This window comes from Capricornis sumatraensis, chromosome 16 (assembly GCF_032405125.1).
Source record: "Capricornis sumatraensis isolate serow.1 chromosome 16, serow.2, whole genome shotgun sequence".
NCBI lineage: Eukaryota > Metazoa > Chordata > Mammalia > Artiodactyla > Bovidae > Capricornis > Capricornis sumatraensis.
Window position 1 is genome coordinate 56577551 of NC_091084.1, and position 19235 is coordinate 56596785.

Here is a 19235-nt window from a genome sequence, read left to right on the forward strand (position 1 = left end):
TGCCCTATTACTTTACTAAGTCTGTCTGCTACTACTCTCTGTCTTATAAATTCCAATCCAGCTTATTAGGTCCTTGAGGTTTCTTGAACATACCACGCTTGTTTGTCCCTCAGGAGCTTAGTATTTGCTGTTCCCTGTTCCATTGGATGCTCTTCCTCTAGGTAGCCGTGTGATTCAACCCCTACTTCTAGTTTCTGCTTATCTATCACCCTGTCAGAGAGATCTTCATTGAACATTTTATAAAAAACCGTATACCACCCCCTTTTTCTTTTGTTTTCTACCCTGCTTTATTGTGTCTTCCATTTATGTCAACATGACACATATTTACTTTTCTGTGTGTTTACTATTTTTCTCCCCTTACTGGACTATAGTTTAATGGAAATTAGAAATTTTTCTGTTTGGTTCATTCCACTAGCCTCAGCCTCTAGAACCATGCCTGGCACATAGTAGATGCTCAACGAATATTTCTAAACGAATGACTATCCAAATTATTTTCTAGAAAAATTATGCCAGTTGATACTCCCTGAACATGCTGAAATGCTGCATCTTGTACAGCATGGAATGTTGTCTTTTAAAACGTTTGGTTAGTAAAAGGTGTTTCTTTTAAATACATTTTGGTGATCACTAGTAAAGGAAAGCTTTCATATATTTTTAGTGGTAAATTTCTTTTTCTTGAATTGCTTCATTGTGTTTCATAAACTATTTTTAAATTGTATGTAACTGTGAGTCTAGATACATTAGTAGTATGATAGGTACATGAAAATAACTTATTTTGCCTTCCTTAGGTTATTATAGTGACCACATCACCAAGTTCAACCTTCGTGCCCAACATTCTCTCCAAATCCCATAACTATGCAGCAGTCACTAAGCTTGTACCAACATCAGTCATTGCTTCCACAACTCAGAAGCCACCAGTGGTTATAACTGCTTCACAGTCCTCTCTGGTCAGTAGTAGCAGCAGTGGCAGCAGCAGTTCTACACCATCACCTATTCCTAATACAGTTGCAGTAACAGCTGTGGTTTCTTCCACACCATCTGTGGTCATGTCAACAGTAGCACAAGGTAAGTGGTAATTCATCATGAAATTCTGTCCCTGTAGTGTATGGAATTTTTTTCATAATATTTTAATTTTATTGCCATATAATTGATATACAATGTGTTAGTTTCAGGTGTGCAGCAAAGTGATTCAGTTATACATAGATTCATTCTTTTTTAGTTTCTTTTCTCTTATAGATTATCACAGAATATTGAATAGAGTTCCCTGTGCTATATAGTAGGTCCTTGCTGATTATCTATTTTATATATAGTAGTGTTCATCCCAAGCTTCTGATTTAATCCCCCTCCCCCCACAACACACACACATTTCCCCTTTGTGAAATTGTTATTTGAGAAAAGAAGGGTATTTCTCTTGTTGTTGTTCAGTCACCCAGTTGTGTCCAAGTGTTTGCGACCCTGTGGACTGCAGCATGTCAGGGTTCCCTGTCCTTCATCATCTCCCAGAGTTTGCTCAAACTCATGGCCGTTGAGTCGGTGTTGCTATCCAACCATCTTGTCCTCTGTCGTCCCCTTCTCTTCACATCTTCAATCTTTCCCAGCATCAGGGTCTCTTCCAGTGAGTTGGCTCTTTGCATCAGGTGGCACAAGTATTGGAGCTTCAGCTTCAGCATCAGTCTTTCCACTGAATATTCAGGGTTGATTTCCTTTAGGATTGACTGGTTTGACTGGTATTTCTCTTTGTTATTATTGAAATAGCTTTAGGCAAATGAATATTCCATGCTTCCATTTTTCATTCTTAATTTTCTCCAGGTATCTTTTTTTTTTTTTTTTTTCCAGATATCTTTTGAATCTCTTGGGAACCTGTGACTTTGACTTCCCTATTTTCTCCTTTGTTTCTTAGCATTCTGTATATCTTTGAGCCCTAAGTTGTCATAGGAGAGCTAGACAAGACATCTCAGAGATTTCTCCTAAATTCAGTGGAATTCAATAGAGCATGAGAGATATAAAAATAAACTATTCAAATGTAGATACTCCAAGGAAACTGTATGATTATTTTGAGTTTTTGTTTGAGATATTTAGTTTAGATATAAGTGCTAAGAAATTAAGGGATTTTCTTAGAAAAAGGTAAATGTTAGCAGAAGTGGTAATATATAAACTGCAGTTGTGATTCTGAATGCAGGGCTTCTTCAGTAGCCTCTGTGTAGGTACCTGGGGCACTATGGCAGTCAGTGTCTGCTGCTTTTGGGGACTAAAGACAAACTGTTTTAGAGCTGATGTATCTGTTTCTGGTTATTCTTCTAGGGGCAGCTGGTGGTGGAGGGGGAAGAGTCTTGGTAACAATAAGACTTGGTGGAGGACTCCATGTTAATAAGCGTAGCTGCTGTTGTTCAGTCGCTAAGTCGTGTCTGACTCTTTGTGACCCCATGGACTGCAACACACCAGGCTTCCCTGTCCTTCACTATCTCCTGGAGTTTGCTTAAGCTAATGTCCATTGAGTCAGTGATGCTGTCCAGCCATCTTATCCTCTGTTACCCGCTTCTGTTGCCCTCAGTCTTTCCCAACATCAGGGTCTTTTCCAATGAGTTGGCTCTTCTAATCACGTGGACAAGGATTGGAGCTTCAACTTCAGCATCAGTCATTCCAATGAATATTCAGGGTTGATTTCCTTTAGGACTGACTGGTTTGATCTCCTTGCAGTCCAGGGGACTCTCAAGAGTCTTTTCTAGCACCACAATTAGAAAGCATCAATTCTTTACCACTCAGCCTTCTTTATGATCCAGCTCTCACATCTATACGTGACTACTGAAAAAAATCATAGCTTTGACTCTGTGGACTTTTGTCAGCAAAGTGGTGTCTCTGCTTTTTAATACACTGTCTAGGCTTGTCATCGCTTTTCTTCCAAGGAGCAAGCATCTTTTAATTTCATGGCTGCAGTCAGCATCTGCAGTGATTTTGGAGCACAGAAAAATAGTCTGTCACTGTTTCCAGTGTTTCCCCATCTATTTGCCATGAAGTGATAGGATCAAATGCCATGATCTTGGTTTTCTGAGTGTTGTGTTTTAAGCCAGCGTTTTCACTTTCCTCTTTCACCTTCATTAAGAGGCTCTTTAGTTCTTCTTTGCTTTCTGCCATTTAAGTGATACCATCTGACTGGCTCTAAAAGTAGAGTGCAGGGGAATTGTGTATGGTTGGCTCATGTGTATAGAGAGGAACTGTATATTTGGAATATAAGAAGTCCTAAATTATACCAATTAGAATGTTTATACTGAATTGGTCATCTATGAAATAGGATAACTGAAATTTTCTTTTTTATTATGGAAAATTCCAAACACGTAAGTAGATAGAATAGTAAAATGAATACCCATGTGCCCATTACCCAGCTTCAGCGATGAGCAACACATGGTCAGTCTTGTTTCATCTATGCCTGCTATTTTCCTCTACATATCCCTGACCCAGAATATTTTGAAGCAAATCCTAAATATCATAATTTCAGTTATAAATACTTGAGTATGTATCACAACATGATTCTTCCCTTTTATCCCCTCTAGTTTTCATACAGTATTTATCAGACTATAAGTCATAAATAACCTTTTTTATCTTATCTCTTAAATTCATCTGACTCTTGTTCTTCATTAAGTGAAGAATGGACTATTATTTATTACTCAGGTTGATTACTATTATTTTTCTACTTTTTATTGTTTCTCAGATAAATCCTCTTGCCATTGTCTTTTCTCTTTGGTGAGAGAAATTTCTTTTGTCTCATTCTTCTAATAACGTTTTATAGACTTGATGAATTACCTTACCCAATATTGTGACAGTCTTCTGCTTTTATTTTCCTCCTTGATTGCACTTCAACCTAAGTAACATGGCACTTCCTATTTTATTGTATACACTAATACTCCTGTTCTCTTTACTATATTTATTTATTTAGTCTGGCCCTGAATGTACTTCCCATTTTCCATTTCTGTTTCATGAAATCCTCTTCTTACGAAAGCCCTCAACCCTGTCAATTCAAATGTGGTCCTGTATAAAAGGATATAGAGAACATAGATTAGTTAGGAGGTTACTCATGTGCACAGTTTACCTCAGTTAATAGAGGAGTTCATTAATGCAATATAAAGGTTCAAGTTTTCAGATAGTTTAAAAATACTGTCTTTCGCTTGAATAACACTTTATTTTCATTAAGTTTTAAAACGCTGGCACTTGAAAGGGGCTCCAGAGATAATCTAGTTTAGTAAAACTAAGCAATATAGCAGACACATGTCACCAAAATCCTAGCAGTCAGGGAGGGATGGAGGTGAGCAAGGTGGAAGAATAATGTGTAAATAAGATGAGTAAGCCCTCGAGCTGATTCTGACTGCATCTTTCTTTTGTCTTCTCTCAAAATTATTCCTCAATCTGTGGTTTTACCTGATCCGTTAAACAACCCTTAGAGAATTATACTGCGGGGTAAACTCAACATACAGGAAAACTGAGTCAGAGTATCTTAAGATTTCTTCTTCATTTTTATTATTCTCCAGAAACATTTTACATACAAATGTGATATTTAAATTTTTTTCTGTAATGCAATATAAATGTCATAATAGGGCTGTGGGGGAGGAAGGTGTGAAATAGCCTGTTTGATAATTAGATTTTTATAATTAGGCTATTAATTTATCAGTTTCTCTTCATTACAGATAATAGTTCTGTTGTGTTGTTGATGAATTGTAAGATTACTGATGAAAAATCTGGGAGAAGGAATAATTTTTCTCAAACTCATACCATCTGTAGTAAAAATTGTTGGTATTTTCTTCCTATGCATGCTTGCTAATGCTAGCTTTGCACTGAAAAATTTCTTAAAACCTCTATCACGAGAATTTTTTGCTATGGATATATTAAATAGTATGCCCACTTGTACCTTTCCACATGATTATTTAATGACCCAGTTCTCAAGAAACAACTGATATTTGCTTTATTGGAAATGAGATACAGAAAAGCTGCTTTGCCATGCTAAATAATAAAAGGTGAATATTTCAGTATGAATTATTTTGTCTAATGCCATTTTTAAATTGACTGATTAAAACCCGAAAAGCAATATTTAAAAAACAGTATTCAAAACTTAGTTTGCAAAGAACAAAACCAAACTTAGTTTGCTTTTGTTCTTTTATTCACATTGAAAATCTATATTTTCTAAGAGAAAAACCTGTTGGGAGATATGTGAGAATATGCTGGCTGATTTTTCTTTTGTTTTGACTCTTCACCAAGGGAAAATGAATTAGTTTTTTAAGTGTTGGAGCAATGATGCCTCTCTTGAAAAGTTTAAGGACTAGATATCAGATATGTAAAATACTGCATATATTATATCTGACACTAGGTGTTGAATAACCATTGTTTTTATTGATTTACCTAGTTTTAAACTATTACCTACTATAATAAGCAGAAGTAGCTTTAATTATGCTTTAATTTTAAATGTTCTTTTCTTTACTTTTCTATAGGTGTATCTACGTCAGCAATCAAAATGGCATCAACCAGACTTCCTTCTCCCAAAAGCTTAGTGGGTGCCCCAACTCAGATTCTTGCACAGTTTCCTAAACAGCATCAGCAGTCTCCTAAGCAGCAGTTACATCAAGTGCAGCAACAGACACAGCAACAGGTGGCCCAGCCTTCTCCAGTATCTCATCAGCAACAGCCTCAGCAGTCTCCTTTGCCACCTGGTATCAAGCCTACCATTCAAATCAAACAGGAGTCAGGTAAATGGAAAAATGTTTACAGGAGATGGTAATTCTTCCCCAGTCACCAGTTCTCTGAAGTTTGTAATAATATATATGGATTTACTTCCACATATAGGCTCCTTAAGCACAAGAGTTTTCATTCCAAACTATATTCTGAGGCCCTCATGTTGGGGATATTTATATAGAGAAAACTAATGCTTGGGAATAGAGAAGAATGAAAAAGCAGTTTGCACAGCAGGAAGAGGTTTTCTTCAGGGAACTTTCAGGAGAGATAAAGGAAGCAGAGGAAACACATTCCCAGATTTTAGAACTATACTCTGGAGCCCACTGGGGTTATGAGAAGTGAGCAATGGAAAAATTAGTCTGGGGAGTCTTGTGTTAGAGGTCATATTGTGAATTTGGCATGAGTTGCTATGTGCTAGGCAGAGGTACTAAGATTAAAAGACACTGTGTACAGTGAAGAATGTGGCGTAACAGTTTATTGAAACCATCTCTAGCACAGTGGGAACTCAGGGGTAGGAGACAATAACGTAAGTTACTGAATCATAAAGGTATTGAATAGAAAGGCAGATAGGATAGAGTCTAAGATTTAAGGAGATTAAAAGCCTTATAACATATTTAATATCTTTAAAAGAAAATGGATTTTTTTTTCCTCCATGGAATCTATATTTTATTTCAGGGTAGAACAGGACTTTGGGAGACCCTGATATTTTCAATTTTTTGTTTACTTTTTTGATAGGAACATTTTATTATTTTTTAAGAAGAGTTGGACACGACTGAGTGACTGAACTGAACTGAAGATGTAATTGATATAACATTGTATTAGCTTTATATGTAGCATAATGATTTGATGATATATGTATATATTACAAAATGATTGCTACAGTAGGCATCATCACTACACATAGTTGCAGTGTTTTTTCTTGTGATGAGAACTTTTAAGATTTACTCTCAATGACTTGCAATATACAATGCAGTACTGTTAACTATAGTTATCATGCTGTACATTACATCCCCAGCACTTATGTATCTTTTAACTGTAAGTTTGTACCTTTTGACTGGATCTTTGTACCATTTGGCCACTGCCTCACAGCTAGTATGAGGTATGGATAGTACAATGTATCAGTAGTCATAGGGAAATTGATCTCTTGTTTTCTTTTTGCCTGCAGTCTCTGTCAGGCTTTAGTTTCAATGGTATATGTGCTTTCAAGAAAGAATTGTAGTTTTCCTTTTCAAAATGCTCTAGAATTTTTTTTAAAAAAGAGCTTTATTGAGAGAGAATTCACGTACCATTCAACCCATTTAGAGTACTATTTAATGGTAGGTAGTATATCCTTGGTGGCTCAGATGGTAAAGAATCTGCCTACAGTGTAGGAGACCTGGGTTCAGTTGCTGGGTCAGAAAGATCCCTTGGAGAATGGAATGGCTACCCACTCCAGTATTCTTGCCTGGAGAATTCCATGGACAGAGGAGCCTGGTGGGCTACAGCCATGGGGTCGCAAAGAGTCGGACATGACTGAGCAGCTTTCACTCACTCTGTATATTCACAGATATGTGCAACCATCACCACAGTTGATTTTTAGAGTATTTTCATCACTTTCAAAAGAAGTCCCACCATGACAAGCTCTTAACCTTAAGCAACCACTAATCTACTTTCTGTCTCTAGATTTCTGTATTCTGGGTTTTTATGTGAATGCAGTCATTTAATGTGTGATCTTTTGTGACTGGCTTCTTTTACTTCACAATGATTTCAAGGTTCATTTATGAAATAGCATGTATTAGTATTTCATTCCTTCTTAAGGCCAAATAATATTTTCACATTCTGTTAATCCACTTGTCCATTGATAACACTTGTTTGTCTCTGATTTTTGGATTCTAGCAACTATAGTTTGTGTGAAGTGATGCTTCGTTGTGGTTTTGATTTGTGTTTCTCTGGTGACTGATAGTGTTGAGTGTCTTTTCATGTGGTTATTGGCCCTTTTTATATCTACCTTGGAGAAATGTGTATTTATATCCTTTGCCATTTTTAAATTGAGTTATTTGTCTTTTTATTATTGAACTGAAAGGTTTTTTTTTTTGCTATTCATATTTTAGATATTAAGCCTTTATCAGATACACGAACTGCCAACATTTCCTCCCATTCTGTGGGCCGTTTTGTCATTTCTTGATGATGTCCTTTGAAGCACAAGCGTCTTTAATTTTGATGATGTACAGTTGATTTTTTTCTTGTGTTGCTTGTACTTTTGGTATCTTATTTAAGAATCTTTTGCCAGATCCTAGGTTATGAAGATTATCCTTATGTTTTTCCTAAGAGGTTGATAATTTTACTGCTTAAATTTAGATCTTTGATCTGTTTTGATTAACTGTGTAATGGTGTGAAGTAAGGATCCTACTTCATTCTTTGCATATTAAGCTTTGATTATCCCAATACCATTTTTTAAAAGACTGTTCCTCCTTCATTCAGTGTTTTCAGTACCCTTGTGGAAAATCCACTGAAAACATGTATGACTTTATTTCGGGATTCTCAGTTGTATTCCATTATATGTCTGTCTCTGTGCTGATTTGATTACCATTGGTTTATATTAAGTTTTGAAATCAGGAAGTGTGAATATTCCTGTTCTGTTGTCTTTTAAAAGATGTTTTGGCTATTCTGAGTCCCTTGCGATTCTGTATGAATTTTGAAATCAGCTTGTCAGTTTCTACAATGGAGAATGCTGGTTTTCAGTGTATTAACTTTACACTTTTGTTAATTTATTTATTTTTATTTTTATTTTTTTAAATTTATTTTTAAGTATTTTATTTTTCTAGTTACTTGGATTAGTATAGAAGTGCCACTGAATCTCTTGATTTTACATCTGCAGCTTAGCTAAACTCACTTTTAGTCCTAAATAGTTTTTAGTGAATTCCTTAGGATTTTCTATATGAAATATCAAATCATCTGCAAATAGAGATAATTTCTTCTGTTATAGTCAGGATGCCTTGTATTTCTTTTTCTTGCCTGATTTCCCTAACTAGAATGGTAAAATTTTGAATATAACTGGCAAGAGTGAGTGTCATTGTTTTGTTTCTAGTTTTTTCTATTCATAGAACTTCTTTCAGTGTCTGTTGTAAGGTGGTCAGTTAGCAACAAATTCACTTCATTTTTAATTTATTTGGTAAAGACTATTTCATCTGCAATATTTGAAAGACAGCTTTGCTGAATATCAGATTCTTGGTTGACGGATTTTCTTTGACACTTTGAACACATATTTCTACTGCCTCCTGGCCTCCATTGTTTCCACTGAAAGTCAGTTTCGAACCCCTATGCAGTTCCCTTGTAAATGAAAAATTGTTTTTCTCTTGATGCTTTCTGGATTTCCTCCATGTCTTTGACTTTCAGCATTTTAAGTATGCTATGCCTGTTTGTGGATCTCTTCGTATTTATCTTCTTTAGTGTTTGTCCAGCTTCCTGATGTGTAAGTTAATGCTTTTCAATAAATTTGGGACATTTTCAGCCATTATTTCTTTGAATGTCCCCTTTTTTCTCTATTCCTTCCTTTTTGTAGTTACATATGTGTTGTGTACTTACTGGTATTTCACATTTATGTTCATTTTTTCATTCTTTTTTCTTTCTGTTCTTCAGCTTGCATAATCTGTAACTGATCTATCTTTAAATTTGTTAATTCATTTTTCTGCTAGTTCAGATCTGCTCTTAAGCCCGTCTAGTGAATTTTTTATTTCAATTACTATACTTTTCAGCTCTACATTTTCCATTTGATTCTTTTTTATAATTTCTGTTGCTTAATATTCTTTATTTGATGCAACTTTGTTATCATACCTTCTTTTACTTCTGTAATCAAGCTTTCCTCTAGTTCTGTGAACATATGTGTAATGGCTGTTTTGAAGCCTTTTTGTTGTTGTTAAATCTGACATGTGGTTGCTCTCACAGTTTCTGTTGACTGCTTTTTTTCCCCTGTGTGGGTCATATTTTCCTGTTTTTTTGCATGCCTCTTGATGCTTTTGTTGAAAACTGAACATTTTTGACATTTACATTGACATTTTAGATTGTATATATAGATAATGGACATTGTATGTTATAACTGGGTTCAGGTCTTCCTCTACCCTCATTTGTGATTTGTTACTGTTACTTGCATGGTTATTTGTTGTTTAGTGACTGGATCAGTTATTTTGTTGAAGTTAAGCCCCCACTGTTGTGCCTTAGGGAGGTACAGCTCCAGGTATGCCCAGTCATTCTGAGATGACAGTGGTGTTGGTATGGCTCTTTCTTCTTTTTTCCTGACCACATCTAGTTGTTAAACTTCACTAACTGATTTCTCTATTGTATCCAACAATGCTCTGGAGCATAAGTTGCTCAACAAACTTGCAAATTGTGGCTTCTTTGAAGGAATAATTTCAAAGGTCTATTTTTGATATTTGTTCTTACCACAGGAGGGTTCCTCTCAGCTTCCTTACTATTCAGCTCTCTTCTACAAACTATCTGGCCTATAGTCTATCTTAATCAAATCCATTATTCTACTTATAGAATTGCCTTTCATCACATCTGCCGCTGTTTTGAGATACCCTTAGGCTTGAACTTTTCCACTGTTTTTCAGTTGCTAAGTGGAGTCCGACTCTGCGACCCCATGGACTGCAGCATGCCAGGCTTCCCTGTTCTTCACTATCTCCTGGAGTTTGTTGAAACTCATGTCCATTCAGTCAGTGATATCATCAAACCATCTCATCCTCTGTTGCAGGAATGGGAAACCCCTTCCAAGGCCCGAGAGTGGGCTCTTGTTTAACACTTGGAAATGAGTTGTCCAAGGAGACATATGAGCTGACAAAGCAAGAGATTTTATTGGGAAAGAGATTGCTTGGCTGAAGGCAGCAGACTAAAGGAACCCAAGAGAAGTGCTTTGCCACGTGGCTTGCAGTCTCTGGTTTTATGGTGGTGGGGTTAGCTTCCTGGTTGTCTTTGGCCAATCATTCTGACTCAGAGTCCTTCCTGGTGGTACAAGGATTGCTCAGCCAAGATGGATGCCAGCAAGAAGGATACTGGGAGGTAGTTGGATACATGGTGTCTCCTTTTGACCTTTCCGAAACTCTTCTATTACTGGTGGCTTATTAGTTCCATGTTCCTTGCAAGGACCTCCTGTCATAAAATAACTCAAACAGATGATTACTATGGTGCCTGGCCAGGGTGGGTGATTTCAGTCAATGTGCTTCTCTTAACACCCCTCTTCTCCTCCTTCCCTCAATTTTTCCCAGCATCAAGGTCTTTTCCAGTGAGTTGACTCTTCACATCATGTGACCAAAGGATTGGAACTTCAGCTATAGTATCAGTCCTTCCAATGAATATTCGGGGTTGATTTTCTTTAGGATTGACTGATTTGATCTCCTTGCAATCCAAGGGACTCCCAAGAGTCTTCTCCAGCACCACACTTCAAAGGCATCAATTCTGTGTCACCCAGCCTTCTTTATGGTCCAACTCTCACATTCATAAATGACTACTGGAAAAACTACAGCTTTGACTGGACGGACCTTTGTTGGTGAAGTAATGGCTCTTCTTTTTAATACACTATCTAGGTTTATCAAAGCTTTTCTTCCAAGGAGCAAGAGTCTTTTAATTTTATGACTATAGTCTCTGTCTGCAGTGATTTTGGAGCCCAAGAAATAAAGTCTGTCACTGTTTCCATTGTTTCCCTACCTATTTGCCACGAAGTGATGGGACTGGATGCCATGATCTTAGTTTTCTGAATGTTGAGTTTTAAGCCAGCTTTTTCACTCTCCTCTTTTACTTTCATCAAGAGGCTCTTTAGTTCTTCTTCATTTTCTGCCATAAGGGTGGTGTCATCTGCATATCTGAGGTTATTGATATTTCTCCTGGCAATCTTGATTACAACTTGAGCTTCATCCAGCCCCACATTTAGCATGATATACTCTGCATGTAAGTTAAATAAGTAGGGTGACAGTATACAGCCTTGATGTACTCCTTTCCCAATTTGGAACCGGTCTGTTGTTCCATGTACAGTTCTAACTGTTGCTTCTTGACCTGCATATAGGTTTCTTAGGAGGCAGGTCAGGTGGTCTGGTATTCCCATCTCTTTCAGAATTTTCCAGTTTTTTGTGATTGACACAGTCATAGGCTTTAGCATAGTCAATTAAACAGAAGTAGGTATTTTTGTGGAATTCCCTTGCTTTTTCTATGATCCAATGGATATTGGTAGTTTGATCTCTGGTTCCTCTGCCTTTTCTAAATCCAGTTTGTACATCTGGGAGTTCTTGGTTCATGTATTATTGAAGCCTAGCTTGGAAGATTTTTGAGCATTACCTTGCTAGCATGTGAAATGAATGCAGTTGTGTGGCAATTTGAACATTCTTTGGCATTGCCTTTCTTTGGAATTGGAATAAAAACTGACCTTTTCCAGTCCTCTGGCCACTGCTGAGTTTTCCAAATTTGCTGACATAATGAGTGAAGCACTTTCACAGCATCATTTTTTAGGATTTGAAATAGCTCGGCTGGAATTCCGTCACCTCTACTAGCTTTTTGTATGGTTTTTCCAAAGGCCTATTTGACTTCACACTCCAGGATGTCTGACTCTAGGTGAGTGATCACATCATCCTGGTTATCTGAGTCATTAAGACACTGTTTTGTATAGTTCTTCTGTGTATTCTTTCCATCTCTTCTTGATATCTTCTGCTTCTGTTAGGTCCATACCATTTCTGTCCTTTATTGTACCCATCTTTGCATGAAATGTTCCCTTGGTATCTAATTTTCTTGAAGAGATCTCTAGTCTTTTTTGTCACATCCTCTACTGTTTCTGAGAGCACCCTTAGGTTTGAATTTCTCCATGCTCTGTTACAAATGAGTTCAGTTTCTCTGGGAAGAGGCTAGGGAGCTGTTTTAAGACCTGTTTTTGTCCTCAGTCAGCTCTGGAACTGTGGGGGTAGGGTCATGGCAGGCTTTTCTCTGAATGTTACCCCTGCTCTATGAGCTGACAGCACTCAGTGAAGTCAAGTGTGGGAGAATGGGCAAGCAGCCTAAGATTGTCTTGCCTTGCTTTCCCTGTGGTGGAGCCACTGTCTTACAAGCCAGAGCAGGAGTGGTCACGAGCCCAATATTCTCAGAGGCTTTTTGCCCAAGATAGAGCCATGGTTGGGGGCTGGGCAGAAGGGAGTAGCCACCTCTTGACTGCAGTGGCCTGTGACTTAGCAACAGGTACTAGGGAGCATGATGAGATAAGCTGAAGTCCTTCTACTCCTCAGAAGAAAGCCCTCTAGGAGCTGGAGAAGAAGGAAACTCTGTGCCCTTTATTGTGGCAGTCTGGAGAGGAGTCCCTGCTTCACCTAGGGAGGGATGAGGAGGAACAGGTCTTAGTTTAAATATTAGAGATCTCCCCTGTGTTACCAAATGTATTCTTGAATAGATGTTTTTCGTTTGGTCTTGGGACTGTTGCCAGAGCCTTTCATTGGTTGGTTTTATTTATTTATTTCTTTTAAATAATTTTCACCAGTTTCATTGTCAGCAGAGCTCCTCATTGTTTTCTTGTCAGAAATCAATCTCTCGAATGGTTTTTGTCATTTGCTTATTTTAAATTGAGGTATAATTGACATATAACATATTATTAGTTTGAGGTGTATAACATAATGATTGATATATGCATGTATCATGAAATGACCCCAAGAAGTTTAATTAACATCCATTACCACACAAAGAGGAGAGTGAAAAAGTTGGCTTAAAGCTCAACATTCAGAAAACTAAGATCATGGCATCTGGTCCCTTCACTTGATGGCAAATAGATGGGGAAACAGTGGAAACAGTGTCAGACATTTTTTGGGAGGGCTCCAAAATCACTGTAGATGGTGACTGCAGCCATGAAATTAAAAGACATTTACTCCTTGGAAGGAAAGTTATGACCAACCTAGACAGCATATTAAAAAGGAGAGACATTGCTTTGCTAACAAAGGTCCACCTAGTCAGGGCTATGGTTTTTCACGTGGTCATGTGTGAATGTGAGAGTTGGACTATAAAGAAAGCTGAGCACCGAAGAATTGATGCTTTTGAACTGTGGTGTTGGAGAAGACTCTTGGGAGTCCCTTGGACTGCAAGGAGATCCAACCAGTCCATCCTAAAGGAGATCAGTCCTGGGTATTCATTGGAAGGGCTGATGTTGAAGCTGAAACTCCAATACTTTGGCCACCTGATGTGAAGAGCTGACTCATTTGAAAAGACCCTGATGCTGGGAAAGATCGAGGGCAGGAGGAGAAGGGGACAACAGAGGATAAGATGGTTGGATGGCATCACCGACTCGATGGACATGGGTTTGGATGGACTCCGGGAGTTGGTGATGGACAGGGAAGCCTGGCGTGCTGCAATTCATGGGGTCACAAAGAGTTGGACACGACTGAGCGACTGAACTGAACTGAACTGAACCACACAGTTGGCTTGCCAGGTGGCTCAGTGGTAAAGAATATGCCTGTCAGTATAGGAGACACAGAAGATGCAGGTTCCATCCCTGGGTTGGGAAGATCCCCTGGAGGAGAAAATAGCAACTGACTCTACTATTGCCTGAAAAATCCCATGCAGAGAGGAGCCTGGTTGGCTACAGTCCATGTGATCACAAAATGTTGGACACAACTGAGCAGTTGAGCACACCACACAGTTTGTTTTGTTTTGTTTTGTTTTGTTTTGATGATGTTAGGGCCAAAATCTTGGCTTTCTCTGCCCTCTGAAGCTGAATAAAAAAATACGAAGACAGAGTTTGGAGGAATTAGAAAGATGGCTTTAATCCTCAGCCAGCAGAGGGCGGAGGAGCCTGATAGGCTACAGTCCATGGGGTCACTAAGAGTCGACATGACTGAGCAATTCACTTTCACTTTTCACTTTCATACATTGGAGAAGGAAGTGGCAACCCACTCCAGTGTTCTTACCTGGAGAATCTCAGGGATGGCGGAGCCTGGTGGGCTGCTGTCTATTGGGTCGCACAGAGTCGGACACGACTGAAGCGACTTAGCAGCAGCAGCAGAGGGCGACACAACAGCTTCGTGCCTCAAGAACTGAGCCTCCACTTCTATGCAGAGTCTAGGAGCTTATATAAGATGAGGGCTTGCAGTCAGGAGTCAATGATGAGGAACAAAGGATCTTGTATTCTTCCTCTTGCATTGTTTCAAGAAACAATGATAGAGTGGCATCAGGTAACCCAGTAATTGAATCTGGCAGTTTGGTATCCCTGTGGCCTCCTTTGTGTAGTGCAAAAAGAGAAGAACTATGAGGGGTGGTCTATGAAGCGAGTGCTATAAAGGTGAACACCAGATTCAGGATGTAATTCACACAGAGTCAAAGGATAATAGGTGCAAAATGTAGCTCATGTCGAGTTAGGGGGCAGAAAAGCAATCTTAGTTACAGACTAGAGATTAGGTTTGATGCTTTTGAATTGCAGTGCTGGGGAAGACTCTTGAGAGTCTCTTGGACAGCAAGGAGATCAAACCAATCAATCCTAAAGGAAATCAACCCTGAATAGTCATTGGAAGGACTTGATGCTAAAACTCCAATCTTTTGGCCACCTGATGCGAAGAGTAGACTCATTGGTAAAAACCTTGATGCTGGGAAAGATTGAGGGCAAGAGAAGAAGGGGCTGACAGAGGATGAGTTGGTTGTATGGCATCACTGACTCAATGGACATGAGTTTGAGCAAACTCCAGGAAATAGTGAAGTACAGGGAAGCCTGGCATGCTGCAGTCCATGGGGTTGCAAATAGTCGGACACGACTGAGTGACTGAACCACAACAACAGATTAGGAACGGTTAAAGTAAAAAATAGGAATGATCAGGCCTGCTGACTGTTCTCTTTACCTTCTTTGTTCTGAGGAAAAGGGAAAGAAAAAACTTAATTCCTCTTTTTTCCTGTTTACTGCAACAATGAGAGGAATGGTTTTAAAAGCACAGGAGTTATCTTCTTTATGTATCTTAAGCATTCATTAATGAGATAATTCTAAAATTCATTTTTCCCCTACAGCTGTATAGTTGATGATTTATTATAATCAGAATTTGTTTATACAGTAGTAATACTTTTTTATCTACTGAATTCTTGCTATGTATTAGGCAACTCACAGTTTTCCCATAATTAATCTTCACAACAATCCTAGAAGGTATATATACTAATATTATCTTTATTTTATGAATGGAAAGCTAAGTCATAAAAATCATTAAGTAATTTGACTAATTATGCCTAGATGTTATTATTTTAACTTCTTTGTTGGGTATAAGTATTTTATAATTATTTAAGGCTATTAAATAAATATATTTGTTTGCTACCTCATATCTAACCTGAATCACCATCCAAAAAAGTAATAAAAATTTTAGTTGTCTATTGAAATATATTCTGTTCCATGAATTATTTCAGTGAAGTTTAGTGGGGAAAAAGTGTTAGCAAAATTTTCCTTCCTTAGTTAACAGCTGCTAGGACTTAAATTTGTTGTTAGCATGAGAGATTTCTTTTAAATGGACATCTGAAATTTGGAAGGTCAGTGTAAAAGTAACATTTAAATAAATTTGAAAAATATATAAAAAATATAACATCACCACCCTAATATTTTAATTTTATTTTTATATATTATTTTCAAATTCTTGTCCACATGTGTATTTTATGTAGATTCAATAACAGCATATTCTGTACTTTTGACAAAGTGAGCTATTTAAATACTTTAAGATAAGTTTAAAAATAAAAGGTTCAAAAAGAAAATGTTCTTGCTTTTTGTAATCTTAAGAGGGTAGAAAAATCTTTGATAGAGGAGAGAATATATAAAAGCTATATTAACTTTTATTTTTGTCTTCTTATCCTAATCCTTTCATCCCAAGTATTTGCATAGAACACAGATTGTGAAAGTTAAGATCAATGGCTAATTTGGTTTGAAAGCTCTCATATGATGTAATCATAGACAAAAATCATTTTTTATTAAGAACTTGTTAAATAGTTTTTGTAGTATTTTAATTATATTCCTGAATCAAAGAAATTTGGAAAGATAGGAGTTTGAGGGATAAAAGTTAAAAGAGTATAATTCATCAATATGAAAGAAAGCTTCTTTTTTAGTCAAGACTCAGTAAATGTGTATAACTGCTGCCCTCTTGGGTTGATATAAAGCACGGTATTAAAAAATAATTTGTATTGAGATTTATCTTTCTTCTTTCAAAGGTGTTAAAATCATCACACAACAAGTTCAACCAAGTAAAATCTTACCCAAACCAGTGACAGCAACTCTGCCTACCAGTAGCAATTCCCCTATTATGGTGGTTAGCAGTAATGGTGCAATTATGACAACTAAACTGGTAACCACTCCTACTGGTAAGTTATCTTGAGCATCAGTCCATTCATTCATCATACTCAGGGAGTAATTTCTCTGACCCAGTAATTTGCTTGACATTGGGAATATAGAAATTCAGGAGACAATTCTTCAAAGAGGCCTCTCTTGACTCTTCCCTCCTCCCAACTTGAATTAGCTCTCTGCTGTTGTCATGGTCCTCTTCTTTTCCTTGTAACACATACTACAATTTCTAATTACTTAGGTACTTTTTTGTCAATTTGTTTGATGTTAATTACTTTATTAGCTCATGAGCTCCATGAGGATAAGGGACCGTGTCTGTGTTATTCACCATATGTATGTAGAGCTCATCTGTAAGTAGGTGTTCAGTCAGAATTTGTTGAGTGAATGAAAATACAGTCCCAGCCCAAGAGAATCTCACCCTGACGAGGCTGAGAATCTTTGTTACATTATTGTATGGTAAGTGTTAGTCTGACTGAGAGAAGCATTGGATGCCATTTTACCCAGTTATGAGAGCATCCAGACTATGGCCCAAGGAAGTGACAGTATAGAGCATTTGAAATCGGACCATCCTTTGTGACTTTGACCAGTTTAGTTCCTCTCAGTCTTTTCCGTTGTCTGTTTCTATGTGATCATAATGCCTTTACTAAATCTGGTATGTTAAGTCCCCAGGAGAGTGCTTTACTAGCCATTACTGTAATAGCCATTACTATAAATTAATGTTAGCATTAGTAGTATCCATTGCTGTTATTTTAAACTTCTGTAACTCTTACCAGACTCTTTGAAGAGGGCCAAGTTTAGATGATGAGATGAGATTGTTGGATGGCATCACTGACTCAATGGACATGAGTTTGAGCAAACTCCAGGAGATAGTGAAGGACAGGAAAACCTGGCATGCTGTGGTCCATGGGGTTGCAAAGAGTCTGACATGGCTTAACAACTGAACAACAACAGATTTAGATGATAGAATCTGAAGAGTGTAAAATGATTCCTTTCTCAAGCTTATAAGCTATCACCTGTTGGCCATTATGTAAAAGTGTGTATAAACATTACCCTTAATCTCCCTTAAGCTTTAATGTCTCCTTTTCAGAGACAAAGCAGAGACTTATGTTAAGCAGCATCACATGGCCACACAGTCTATAAAAGACAGGACTGGAATTTGAATCCAGGTCTGTTTGACTCCCAAAACTTTTTTAAAAAGGTTGTGATAAAATAAAATAAAATTTTATTATGTGATAACATAAAATTTGCCATTTTCACCATTTTTAAGTGTACAGTTCATTGGCATTAAGTACATTAATGTTGTTTTGCAGCCATTACAGCCATCTAGCTCCAAAACATTGTTGTCTTCCCAAACTGAAACTGCCCATTAGACAATAACTCTCCATTCCCACCCTCTTCCAATCCCTGAAAACTGCCATTCTACAATACTTAATCTTCTTGCAAAGCCTATGCTTTAAAAACAGTTTTTCTTTTATTGACTCTATCATTCTTCACCCAAAACTTTCTCCATTTTGTACAAAGATGTGATTCCTCATGTTAGGGAAAGGTAGTGAAAAATAATGTATGCTTTTGTATCTATATTAGAATAAATGTTTCTGCAAATTTTAAAACAAAAGCTAAATTTGAAATATTTTCCAGTTGTAATTAATTCAAGCTATTTATCTTCATAGCATATTTATTTTGTAGTATATTTATTTTTCTGATTTAGATGTATGTTTGTAATTAGTTTAATTCTTCTTAATGTTCCTCTGCTTCTTCCTTTTTTTTGGGTAGTGATTGTATTTTAAAATGGTAAATACTAACTGGATAAAACCAATTTTAGGGGGGTTTTGAAAATGATTATTACAGTGACTCCTGAACCTAATTATGAAAAAAATGTTCTCAGTTGAAGAAGGTGTTACCTGAATTATCTTCTTTCTCTCCAAAACTAACTGTTCTTAGGAACAGTTTTAGAAACTTAGGAATAGTATTTCTGAGTTACGAGATGTGTGAGACGCTACAATAGGCTAATCTGATTAATTTTTAGTTCCTGTTTGGGGAAAGGAAAAAGTCCTAAAAATAGTGGGGAAGAGTGTAAAATCTTTTTGAGAGATATGAAGAAAAATATTCTAACAGGTCAGTTAAAGTTGAGGAAATATGTAAATAGTGAATTTTCTCAGTAAAAATATATTCCTGGCAACTCTTGGCAGCTACAACTTTAATCTCTAGTAAAATTATGGAATAACTCTTT

At 37.1% G+C, this 19235-nt stretch overlaps 1 protein-coding gene across 4 annotated transcripts in view; it reads left to right on the forward strand.

The window, feature by feature from the left end:
- Positions 1–19235, forward strand: part of EMSY (EMSY transcriptional repressor, BRCA2 interacting) — a 79438-nt gene that overhangs the window by 24284 nt on the left and 35919 nt on the right. For all 4 annotated transcript variants that reach the window (XM_068988430.1, XM_068988431.1, XM_068988432.1 and 1 more), the window contains 3 exons: positions 786–1062; positions 5472–5726; positions 16876–17025. In XM_068988430.1, the coding sequence (XP_068844531.1) occupies positions 786–1062; positions 5472–5726; positions 16876–17025 (682 nt within the window). The remainder of the gene's footprint in view (positions 1–785; positions 1063–5471; positions 5727–16875; positions 17026–19235) is intronic.